The sequence below is a fragment of the Somniosus microcephalus genome, chromosome 12 (genome assembly GCF_052327205.1).
Source record: "Somniosus microcephalus isolate GS21.2 chromosome 12, FLI_Smic_1.0, whole genome shotgun sequence".
NCBI lineage: Eukaryota > Metazoa > Chordata > Chondrichthyes > Squaliformes > Somniosidae > Somniosus > Somniosus microcephalus.
In genome coordinates, this window is record NC_140998.1 from 169,637,904 (window position 1) to 169,651,074 (window position 13,171).

The 13,171-nt window shown below is 51.6% G+C and overlaps 1 protein-coding gene across 1 annotated transcript in view; it reads right to left on the bottom strand.

Annotated features, from left to right (window-relative positions):
- The window catches only part of LOC147109713 (serine/threonine-protein kinase PAK 4-like), a 137,830-nt gene that overhangs the window by 86,054 nt on the left and 38,605 nt on the right, over positions 1-13,171 (bottom strand). Inside the window, exon 4 of the mRNA XM_086003827.1 lies at positions 12,213-12,346. Coding sequence (XP_085859953.1) covers positions 12,213-12,346 — 134 coding nt within the window. The remainder of the gene's footprint in view (positions 1-12,212; positions 12,347-13,171) is intronic.

Sequence of the window (13,171 nt, forward strand, 5' to 3'; positions counted from 1 at the left end):
ATACAGGATCAGCTCTGACCGTCATAAATCGACGGGATTACGAGCGGCTATTTCCGCATATACCTTTAAAAGACACATCCATTATCTTGAAAACATATACGGGGCAGAAAGTATACCCCAAAGGAAAAATAAGGGTGCCTGTTGTATACAACGGCAAGGAAATACAGAAGTTGTATTTATACGTTCTACAAGATGGTGGTCCACCGCTGTTGGGACGTGAATGGATCAGAAAAATACGTTTAGACTGGCACTCCATTCAGGCACTGACGGTGACCAGTAAGTAAAAAAATGATGATGACGTCATACCTGAACGATTAAAAGACATCTTGGCCAACGCCAAGGAAGTGTTTCAAGAGGAACTAGGAACTTTGAAAGGCATCACCGCCTCAATAAAAGTGGAAGATGCAGCAATTCCCAAGTTTTTTAAGGCAAGACTGGTGCCATAGCCAATTCGTCCAGCAGTCGAGGCAGAGCTGGAGAATTTGGAAAAGGCAGGCGTATTATCTAAAATAGATTGGAGCGAGTGGGCAACACCCATCGTCCCAGTCATGAAGAAAGCATTGAAGAATGATAAATCTGAAGAACAGAGAAAAATTCGCATCTGTGGAGACTTCAAGGTGACTGTAAACCCGGTCCTTCACACGGTACAGTATCCTCTTCCGAGGATAGAAGATATTTTCGCCTCACTATCCGGAGGGAAACGTTTCACCAAAATTGACTTGGCACAGGCATATCTACAGATGGAGGTTGAAGAGGCCTCTAAAAAATATCTCACGATAAATACACACAAAGGTCTGTACCAGTACAATCGACTGGTTTTCGGAGTAGCATCCGCTCCAGCTATCTGCCAAAGAGCTATGGAGCAAGTCCTCCAAGGGATTCCGGGGACTCAATGCTACCTGGACGACATCCTTGTAACAGGAGAAAACGAAAACGAGCACCTTGCCAATTTAGAGCAGGTGCTCACTAGGCTGAGAGAACGGGGCCTACGAGCAAATCGCCCCAAGTGCGAATTTTTCCAGAAACAAATATCATATTGTGGCCACATAATAAATAAGGAAGGGTTGCATAAGTCACCTGAAAAAATTGAGGCGGTCATAAAAGCCCCAGCACCTGAAAATGTTTCACAATTAAGGTCATTCCTGGGATTAATAAATTACTATCATAAATTTTTACCGAACTTATCAACTCTTCTACACCCTCTTAATGAACTGCTACAAACAGGAGTAATTTGGAAATGGAACAAAGACTGCAAAAGTGCCTTCCATAAATGCAAAGGCTTAATCACATCCAAAGAAGTTTTGGCTCATTACAACCCATCACTGCCAATCAGACTGGCGTGCGATGCATCCCCTTACGGCATAGGAGCAGTATTATCGCATAAATTCCCTGATGGCTCGGAACGGCCGATAGCTTTTGCGTCACGCTCATTGAACTCAGCTGAGCGTAACTATGCCCAAATCGACAGGGAAGCACTCAGCCTGGTATGGGGAGTAAAGAAATTCAACCATTACCTACACGGACAAAAATTTACCTTGTTGACTGACCATCAACCCCTCATCTCCATATTCAACCCTAAAAAGGGTGTTCCCATTATGACAGCGCAAAGGCTACAGAGGTGGTCCCTTTTTCTAGGGGCACACCAATACAACATAGAATACAAAGGGTCAAAACAGCATGGGAATGCTGACGGTTTATCGCGCCTACCGTTGCCAACGGTAGAAGAGGCACCTACAGTAGACCCAATGGAGATGTTCCACTCTACCATAGTGGAATGTCTACCAGTAACAAATTCTGCCATTGAAAGGGAAACGAGAAATGACCCGACTCTTTCACGGGTCTACGATTTAACAGTGAAGGGATGGCCAGCACATGGTGAACCACTGTTGCCAGCATTCTCGCAAAGAGGAGAACAGCTGTCAGTGTGCCGAGGAACCTTGATGTGTGGATCCAGAGTGGTGATTCCACCCAAACTCCAGGATAAAGTGCTAAAGGAGCTTCGCGAGGGGCATCTGGGTGGAGTGAAAATGAAGAACCTAGCCAGGGCGTTTGTATGGTGGCCAGGTATCGATGGAGACGTCGAAGGAATGACCAAGAGCTGCCTAGGATGCCAGAAGGTCCAAAACGCTCCACCACAAGCCCCTCTACATCCATGGGAGGGCCCTCATCTCCCTGGCAAAGGGTACACATCGACTTTGCTGGTCCATTTATGGACTCAATGTTCTTAATCGCGGTTGATGCACACTCCAAGTGGCCGGAGGTAATAAAGATGTCCTCCACCACCACGGAAAAAACCATCACAGTATTAAGGACCATATTTGCCAGGAATGGGCTGCCGGAACAGATCTGTTCTGATAATGGACCGCAATTTGTGTCCGAAGAATTCAGAAAGTTCTTAAAAAACAATGGGGTTAAGCACTACACGTCCGCCCCATACCATCCCGCCACCAATGGATTGGCTGAAAGGTTTGTCTAGACCTTCAAGAAGGCCATAAAGGCCATGGGTAATGAAGACATAAAACTTCAGCACAAGGTGAATAATTTCTTATTCGCATACAGGAATGCAACACATATGGTTACCAACCAAACTCCCGCCATGATGTTCTTCAATAGAAACGTAAGATGCCGGCTGGATTTGGTCAAGCCCAACATCAGAAGGGACGTGGAGAACCGGCAGTTTCAAGGCATGAATGAAAGGCCAACTAGAACCTTCCAGATAGGTCAACAAGTTTTGGCCCGGGACTACCGTACCGAGAAATGGCAGCCTGGAACTATCTGCACACGACTAGGACCACTGATGTATACCGTGGACATCGGAGAAAGCATAATAAGGCGCCATGCTGACCAAATCATAAAGTCATCCGAAAAGGGACAACCTACACCACCACTCTATACATCTAACAATGAAGTAGAGATACCCATATCTACCTCCGATCCGGTGATACTGGAACCCGATGAACCCGACACTGGCATTCAAGCCGAATCAGCCTTGCCAGAAGAACCTACTACACCACCAGAAATTACTACACCCCCAAGGCGTTATCCGGACCGAGTCAGGAAGCCTCCTGAGAGACTGACTTATAATTAATTAACTACAGCAATGTATATTATTTTGCTTATAACATGGAATTAATAATTACTTAAAATATGATGTACTGGTTAGCTAAAAGGGGAGGAATTGTAGTGTATGTGCCTTTAAGAGCCCCAGGTGTGCTGTGGTGCCGGTGATTGCCACTCGGGCTATATAAGCCTGTGTATTGTGTATATCCGTTAGAACCCCCCCCCCAGACTTTGCTTAGTAAATACCTATGAACCAACTCCTGTCTTCAGTGTCTTTATCAACACACGGACACTACAGCAGCCACCAGCTCAGATACTGGCACTGCCCAGACTTTAGAGGGCAGCTTAGAGGCGGGATCTGCACGTGGTGAGTCACCGGGCACGTGTGGGCTGCAGCCAGGGCAGGGGAAAAGCGTAGCACAGGTGCCAGCTCCCCGGAGGGCATGGTCGCACACGAGTAGCACAAGCAGAAGCCACCCAACATCTGAGAGCTGCAGTGGAAGCTCAGACTTCTGTCATGCAAGTTCAGACTGCTCTCATGCAAGCTCAGACTGCTGCCACTGTGGCTGCGTTTACCAGTGTGGAAAGGAACTTGCAGAGTGTCACAGCAGTCCAGCAATCTGTCCTCCAACAGATGGCTAGGAATGCTAAGGCACCACCCCGGGGGTGTGGCAGTGGCTCCGTGGAGCACGAACCTGCTGTCCTCTCTCAGGAGGACAGCATTCATACTCCCAACACTGCCACTCCACCAGTGCCCTTGCTATTACCTGTCAGCCAGCCAACCAGTACTGCTGCCGCCTATGCCGAGGTGGTGCAGCCCGAAGCTGGGCCTTCTAGGCCCAGAGTTACTCAAGGTCATCCTCCAAGGCTATCTGCAGTCTTGTCAGTGGATAAAGATTGTATCATCTGGGGAGCAAGAGTGGTTATCCCAAATAGGTTCAGGTCTAAATTCTTAGGAGATCTTCGTGACCAGCACCTGGGAATGTGTTTGACCAAGAGCTTTGCACGCAGTTACTTATGGTGGCCAGGTTTAGATAAAGAGATAGAGTACATCGTCAGTCAGTGTACAACATGTCAATCGGTGAGCAAGAAACCATTACAGCCATGGAAATGGCCTCCCAGAGTGTGGCAAAGGTTATATGTAGAGACAATTTGCGAAAATTGTTTTCTTCATATGGTCTCCCAGAAGAAATTGTGTCTGATAATGGGCCGCAATTTTGTTCAGAAGAGTTCACACAGTTCATGAGCAGAAACGGTGTGAAGCATACCAAAGTTCCACCATGCCACCCTGCTTCAAATGGTGCAGCAGAGCGCACTGTACAAATTGTCAAACGTGCCCTTATCAAGCAAATGTTGGATCCAAATCCAAAGAAACGTCAGTTCTCGTTGGACCACAAACTGGCAAATTTTCTGATTACCTATCAGAATACTCCTCATACCACTACTAGTAGAAAACCAGCAGAGTTGTTTCTCAAATGACAGCCGTGAACCAGGTTCTCATTCTTAAAACCAAACTTGGCGCAGTCCGTAGAAGAGAAACAATCAAGGCAGAAAAAGTCATGATAAAGGTGGAGTTAGAGAGAGAAGTGTGAAGTTAAACCAGAAGGTTAGAGTGAAGAATCATCACCATAAATGGTTAAAGTGGTTACCAGGAAGAGTAGTGAAGATATGAGGCCCTCGCACATATGTGGTCAAGATGTTTGATCATGGAAAGGTTAGTTTGTTCACATTGATCATATCTTACCTAAAGATGTGGAAGGAGTTGAAAGCTGGGATGATTCAATTTATTCTGATGAGTCAGATAGTCTTGTTACAAGTAGAGTACCAGTAGCAAATCCCACATCAGACGTACCAGAAACAAGTCCAAGAGAAAGTCAGAATTTAAGTCTGAGCCCAAATTAGGCAGACTAAGTCTGAAAGTATAGAGAGTCCAAATGTAGATCAAGGACAGCCCTTGGAGAAAAATTCTCCACAGGCTCAGCCTAGAATGAGTCAAAGTCCTACAACAAGATCTGAAAGTTCTGTTCAAGAAAGAAGGTATCCTCTTCGAAGCAGAAAACCAGTGGTTAAGTTTAATCTGTAAATATGGAAAATAAGTTCATATCTTTTGTTTGTGTTACAGAATTCTATAGCAGAATTTGGAAACATAAAATGGGTTCCATTTGAGAAATGTATACCAAGAGTTGTGTATACCATGCAAACCATGTACAATGATTATTTGCTATGATTAACTTCTTCAATAAGGAGGGAGAAGTGTAATAGAGCCACCTGGTGGACTACTGATGTATCTTCTACTAGCTGGAGTGCCCGGCGGTGCCAAGGGTTTTTTGAGGGCATGTTGTTGTTGGAAGAGAGAGAGAGAGACTGGGGGAGAAGAGAGAGACGGGGTGGAAGAGAGAGAGAGAGAGAGAGACTGGTGGATTTAGTTCGGGATTAGCCTGGAGAGAGGGGGGGGAAAGGAACGCCTCAGGCCTGGCCCGATCGACCCCTGCGAAGGAAGGAAGGAAGGCGAGCTCTCCCTCCCTGTCCCACCCCCTCACTCTTTCCCTCCCTCACCCTCTCTCTCCCTCCCCGTCTCTCCCTGCTTTACTCTCTCTCCCTCCCCTCTCTCCCTCCCTCTCCTCTCCTTCCCTGCCCCTCTCCTCACCCTCCCACCCCCTCTCCTCTCCCTCCCCTCTCCCTCCCTCCCTTCTCCTCTCTCCCCCTTCTCCTCTCTCCCCCCTCTCCTCTCACTCCCCCCCTCTCTCTCTTCCCCCCCCGTCTCTCTCTTCCCCCCCCGTCTCTCTCTCTCTCTCTCTCTCTCTCTCTCTCGCTCTTCCCCCCCAGTCTCTCTCTCTCTCTCTCTCTTCCCCCCAGTCTCTCTCTCTTCCTCTCTCTCCACCCCCCCCCCAGTCTCTCACTTCTCCCCCCAGTCTCTCTCTCTCTCTCTCTCTCTTCCAACAACAACATGCCCTCAAAAAACCCTCAGCACCGCCGGGCACTCCAGCTAGTATAAAATAAAACGGTTGGTCTGTCTGTCTTTCTGTCTGTCCGGCTATACAATCAAAAGTTATAGAGCGTACCTACACATGTTATATCAAAAGAAAACTTATTAGGGGAGTCTATTAGGCGTATTTACTTTTTGGTCAGACAAAAATTGTTCAGACAGTATATAAAAAAGGTTCAAAAAATGGCAACATTCCGCTCATTAGCGTTGAGTGACGTGATGGTTGACCAATCGTACAGGGGATTAACCTGATGGTTGACCAATCGGTGCGTCACGGGGGGCGTTTCATTGCGTTTGTGGGCGGGCCTAATCCTTCTGAGCTGAGGTGAGTGGCGGCCATCTTGATTCCTAACTTTTGATTTATTTTTCCCACTTTGTGTGTGTGTGGAGGGGATTTTGGGAGGGAGTTGAGGTGGGGAAGGGTTACCCCGGCAACCGGGCCCGGGCCTCTCTCTCAGCCTGTAGCCGCTCGGGGGGGGGGGGCGGAGGGAGGAGGGTTACCCCGGCAACCGGCGGCGTCTCACTCTCCCCCCCAGTCTCTCTCTCTCTTCCCCGCACAGCCCAAAAGCCCGGGGGGAAGAGGGAAGCGAGCAGGTGAGCGGCGGCGTCTCTCTCTCTCCCCCCCCCCCCCCCCTCACCGCAGCGAAAGGCGTTCGTCTGCCACCCGGCCAACCGGGTCCAAAGGCCCGCCGCGTTAACGATGAGGAACCCCGGGCTCACTTCGGAGCGATGGGCACCCGGCCTCCCGATGTCGGACTAACTCCGTTCTGGTACTGGAAAGGAGGGAGAGGAGAGGGGCAGGGACGGAGAGGAGAGGAGAGGGGCGGGGACGGAGAGGAGAGGAGAGACGGAGAGGAGAGGGGCGGGGACGGAGAGGAGAGGGGAGGGGCGGGGAGGAGGAGTAAAGCAGGGAGAGACAGGGGCAGGGAGAGAGAGAGAGGGTGAGGAATGGAAAGAGTGAGGGGGTGGGACAGGGAGGGAGAGCTCGCCTTCTTCCTTCCTTCGCAGGGGTCGATCGGGCCAGGCCTGAGGCGCTCCTTCCCCCCCCCCTCTCTCTCCAGGCTAATCCCGAACTCAATCCAGCAGTCTCTCTCTCTCTCTCTCCCCCAGTCTCTCTCTCTCTTCCAACAACAACATGCCCTCAGAAAACCCTCGGCACCGCCGGGCACTCCAGCTAGTATAATAATACAGCCATGTTGTGTTGTAGTGGGGCGTTAGCCAATTTTCAGCTGGGCACAGTGAACCCAGCGCCTCCTCCCATATTGAGTGGGCATTTTGCGCCAGCGCAGGCAGATCATGACGTCATTTCAGTGTGCAACGCTTTTTGGGCGCCCCGGACCGGAAATTCAGTGTCGTGCCCTCCATTCTGCCTGGCGCTAATAAGGACTGCTTACCTGGAACGTTCCCCAGTCGCTCTCGGGCTGGGGGGGCACTCTTTAAAGGGGACTGCACTGGTATAAAAGCGGCAGCCATTTTGGGAGCACAACTTCCTCGAGACTTTCACAGAGTTGCTGAGCTGCACTCTGAGAGCCATTGCATCAGTGAGCCAGCGCTGGCCAGAGGAACTTCAGCCTTCTGACCATCACCTTGCTGCTGGTGAGCATTTACAACGTTAACAATTTCTTGTGTGCTATTATTATGGGGGCTGCATTGGAGGGGAACATCCTGCTGCTGAACCATCTGGAAAGGGCACAGAGACGCAGGGAGAGAGGGGCAGGAATGGCCAGACGGAGGAGGGCCAACAGACGTCGCCACACCAGACCTTACGCTGCCAGGGTTTTCCGACAGCAGTTCTCTTACTTGAACATGTCAGAGGAGCAGTGTCTTAGAAGGCTGCGCTTCAGAAAGGAGGTGGTGACTGAGCTGTGCCACCTGCTTCAGCCAGATCTGCAGCCTCAGATAAGGTGCAGGACCTCTCTGTCGGTGGCTGTCAAGATGACTGTTGCCCTGAATTTCTATGCGAGCGGCTCCTTTCAGGCCGCAACTGGGGACATCGCCAACATATCGCAGTTTGCGGTGTATTGCTGCATCCGTCAAGTAACAGATGCCCTATTTAAAAAGGAGGCGGCAGTACATCTCCTTCCCTGTGACACTGGAGAAGCAGCGGGAGCGCGCAGAGGGCTTCGCAGCAATAGCGGACTTCCCCATGGTGCAGGGCGCCATTGACTGCACACACGTGGCTTTGCGGGTGCCTGTTTTGAATCCGGAGGAGTTCCGCAACCGCAAGGGGTTCCATTCCTTGAATGTTCAGCTGGTCTGTGACCACCGACAGCTGATCCTCGCAGTCAATGCGCAGTTCCCTGGCAGCAGTCACGATGCCTTCATCCTGCGCCAGACTTCAGTTGCAGACCTATTCGAGGCCCCGGCTCACCCAGGAGGCTGGCTTCTCGGTGACAAGGGCTATCCTCTGTGCCCATGGCTGATGACCCCGCTCCGTTCGCCCAGCACCCCTGCTGAAGAATGCTACAATGCGAGCCATCAGGCGACGAGGAACATTGTGGAGCACACAATCGGTGTGCTGAAGCAGCGGTTCCGCTGTCTCGACCATTCTGGAGGCGCCTTGCAGTACTCACCAGAGCGAGTCTCCCACTTCGTGGTTGTCTGTTGCATGCTGCATAACCTCGCCATCCTACGCACCCAGCCAATGCCACCAGACATTGAAGCACCAGCGGAGGAGGAGGAGGAGGACCAAGACGGGAGGGAGGTACAAACTGGAAGGGCCGTCCGTCAGAGGCTGATAACAAGCCGCTTCTAGGCCCCTCTGATGGAATGCTTGGAGCCATTCGAAGAGCAGGGATGGAACCGTCCGGATAACCCAAAGCCTATGAAGGGCAGTGAATGTAAATAGCAGACATGGCCAATGTAAATAAAAAAAGTTGTTCTTTTTGCAAAATGTGCTTCCTTCCAACATGACAAAGCAATGGCTACAGAAAGCAAAACTAGCACACTAACACATAAGTGGCTCGCACACCCGGGAGACTATCCAAAACATTACTAACATTCAGACCAGCATCCACGGCCTTGATTTCTACAAATAAGACGTCTCAGCTGCACCTTCTACTCTTTCCCCCTTGATGGTGATCTACTTCTCTTGCGAGATCGGCCCCTTCCCTCCCTGCAGCTCCTCCGTAATGGGACCCCAGTGGCTGCATCAAGGCTGGGGGAGGCCTGCTGGCTGTCCGAAAGCGCAGATGCCCCTGAGGGACGTCCTGGACGACCTCTGGCCTTGGAGGGCCTGGATGCTGACTGCTCCAACTGTGCATGGGTGGAAGCAGTCGGTCCTGCAGGTGGTGGCAGCTGCAGTGGAGACGTGCCAGCGGTGGCATCAGGAATGCTGACATCCTGAGAGCGGACAGCAGCTCCCTGGTCGACCGACACACTGGCACTCTGACGGGGCAGCACCGCAGCATGCACACCAATCGGCTGGTCCACAGATTGATGCCCTGCTGTGGTGCTGCAAGGGCCCCGGGTAATCCCGCCTGATCCAGCGAGGGTGGCATCAGTCATTGGTCGCGTGGCCTCAATATGCGTCTGCATGAGACCAGCAAGTGACTGCGTGGCAGCACTCAGCACTTGCGTGGCAGGTGCCAGTGCTTCGGTGAAGCCCTGGACAGTCCTTTCCAGTGCTGCCCCGAAGCCGTGGACAGTCCTTTCCAGTGATGTCCCGATGCCCTGGACAGTCCTTTCCAGTGATGCCCCAAAGTCCTGGACAGTCCTTTCCAGTGCTGCCCCAAAGTCCTGCGCACTCCTTGCCTGTGCTGCCCCGAAGTCCTGCGCACTCCTTGCCTGTGCTGCCCCGAAGTCCTGCGCACTCCTTGCCTGTGCTGCCCCGAAGTCCTGCGCACTCCTTGCCTGTGCTGCCCCGAAGTCCTGCGCACTCCTTGCCTGTGCTGCCCCGAAGTCCTGCGCACTCCTTGCCTGTGCTGCCCCGAAGTCCTGTGCACTCCTTGTCTGTGCTGCCCCGAAGTCCTGCGCACTCCTTGCCTGCGCTGCCCCGAAGTCTTGGACACACCTTGCCAGTGTCTCGATGGATTCAGGCATCCTTGCCACTGCAGCCATGAGCTCAGTGTGCCTGAGCCGAGCCTGGGCGCTCATTTCTGCGAGGGAACGCACCTCTTCTGCGCTCTGTGCAGCAGTACTCGCGGCCTGACTCGCCCTCTGGGGAGACGGCCCCCGAGCTTCCCTACCCCCCTTGCGTTGCTGCAGCCCGCTGGGTCCTGGAACTGCTTCCTCCTCAGAGCATTCCTCCCAGCTCCCCTCCAGGGAAGTAGTCTCCCCAGTCTGCAGAAGGGCTGGCTCACCTGAGGGTGGCAGGGATGGTCCGGCTTCCTCCTGCTCATCGCCTCCAGATTCAGTGGCAGTGGCAGCTTGAGGGCCCGGCTCCCGAGCTGGTGATGCAGCATCTGAAAGCAGGGAGGTTGAAGAGTGGCTTTAGCAAAAGGACAGGGTGGCAGCAAGTGATGCATGAGTGCTGCAATGCTCTGACATGGGTCCAGAGTGAAAAAGCATGCTGGTGGGGGGAACAAGTGGAAGGAGAGAGTTCAAAAAGGTGATGACCTTACCATCACTGTGCACAATGGGGTCGGCAGTTCCAGTGGTGACAGGACCAATCATCCGGCCTCCAACAATCTGGTGGACTCGTTCCTCCAGGTCCGTGAGTGTCTGCAGGTGAGGCCGACCTCCTCCGGTACGAAGCTGCTCCCTCCGGCTCCTGGCCAGCTTGGCCTGCAGGAGAAAGGACGGGAAGTGATGAAACATGCTGGCCTGAGCTGACATCACATGCCCCCCATGGTAGAATAGCCCTTTCATTATGCATTGAGCTGACATCACATGCCCCCCCAAGGTAGAATAGCCCTTCCATTATGCATTGAGCTGAATGTGCGTGTGTGTTTCCAGAAAGGGCCATGTGTGCTGGCTGACAGATGGCCATTGGGGCTTCGCGCACCCTCTGGCCATAAAGTCAGGTGTAGATGGAGGGATGAAGATGATTGTGAAAAATGCACTCACCCTAACGACCCGAGTGAGGTCGTTGAACTTCTTCCTGCATTGCACAGGAGTCCTGGGCACGATGCTGCTGGAGGCGACTCTTTGACAAACTTCCCTCGAAGCCCTGCGGTACTCGCTCTGATGAGGCCTCCTGCCATTATCGGGGTACAGCACAGCTCGCCGGCGCTCCACTGCGCCAACCAAAGCATCCAATGCCCCATCGGTAAAGCACTCCGCTCTCTGCCTCACCCTCTCCATCTGTTGAAGTTTGGAACGCCACAGAATGCACAGCGCCGATTTTGAGGCCTACAAGGCGATGAGTCTGGCTGCTGCTCCTAATTGACCCGTCCCTTTAAGAGCTGGCCGGCGCCAGCATGTCTCGGGGTAATCGATTATTGACAGCACCTGCGCTGCGCCCGGCCGCCGAGAAATTGAGTAGCGCCACCGGGTTAGCGCCTTAAGACTCCCGTGAAGCGCCTGAATCAACGCCGCAATCGCATTTAGGGGCGCAGCAACCCAATATCGCTCGAGGTGGCGATAAGTTGCGCCTGGTGATAAAATTTGCGCCGCGCCAATTCTAGCACCCCAAACGGGGCTATACCCAATTTCTCCCCCACAGTCTGATTCAGCTATCGGTTTAAACACACAGTCTGATTCAGCTATCGGGTTAAACACAGTCTGATTCAGCTATCGGGTTAAACACACAGTCTGATTCAGCTATCGGGTTAAACACACAGTCTGATTCAGCTATCGGGTTAAACACACAGTCTGATTCAGCTATCGGGTTAAACACACAGTCTGATTCAGCTATCGCTTTAAACACACAGTCTGGTTCAGCTATCGGGTTAAACACACAGTCTGGTTCAGCTATCAGGTTAAACACAGTCTGATTCAGCTATCGGGTTAAACACACAGTCTGATTCAGCTATCGGTTTAAACACACAGTCTGGTTCAGCTATCGGGTTAAACACAGTCTGGTTCAGCTATCAGGTTAAACACAGCCTGATTCAGCTATCGGGTTAGACACACAGTCTGATTCAGCTATCGGGTTAAACACACAGTCTGATTCAGCTATCGGGTTAAACACAGTCTGATTCAGCTATCGGGTTAAACACAGTCTGATTCAGCTATCGGGCTAAACACACAGTCTGGTTCAGCAGGATGGATTCTGCGAGAGTACCTTATATGGGAGATGATGTTGGTAAGTGCTCCGCCCTGCAGGAGTTCCATCACGACCCACAGCTCGTCCCCCACCAGATGGCAGCTGTACATCTCTACCACGTTGTCATGGTGATAGTCTCTCATTATTACAACCTGAAGAATCAATCAACAAAGAGGTGTCTCAGTGGCAGGATCCAACTCCGCTATACCTCGAAATACTGAAACTCCCCTCAGTGTACCTCGAAATACTGAAACTCCCCTCAGTGTACCTCGAACCTACTGAAACTCCCCTCAGTGTACCTCGATATACTGAAACTCCCCTCAGTGTACCTCGAAATACTGAAACTCCCCTCAGTGTACCTCGAAATACTGAAACTCCCCTCAGTGTACCTCGAAATACTGAAACTCCCCTCAGTGTACCTCGAAATACTGAAACTCCCCTCAGTGTACCTCGAAATACTGAAACTCCCCTCAGTGTACCTCGAACCTACTAATACTCCCTTCACGGTACCACTAACTTATAAATATTCCCCGCACTTTATCTCTAAAGTAGTAAGAACATACAAACATAAGAATTAGGAGCAGGAGTAGGCCATACGGCCCCTCAAGCCTGCTCTGCCATTCAATAAGATCATGGCTGATCTTTGACCACAACTCCACTTTCCTGCACTATCCCCAGATCCCTTAGTTCCGCTGGAGTCCAAAAATCTATTTCAGCCTTGAATATATGCAAAGACTCAGCATCCACAGCACTTTGGGGCAGAGAATTCCAAAGATTCACAACCCTCAGTGAAGAAATTGCACCTCAGCTCAGTCTTAAATGGCCGACCCCTTATCCTGAGACTATGCCCCCTAGTTCTAGACACTCCAGCCAGGGGAAACAACCTCTCAGCCTCTACCCTGTCAATCCCCCTCAGAATCTTATGTTTCAATGAGATCACCTCTCATTCTTCTAAACTCCAGAGAGTATCGGCCCAT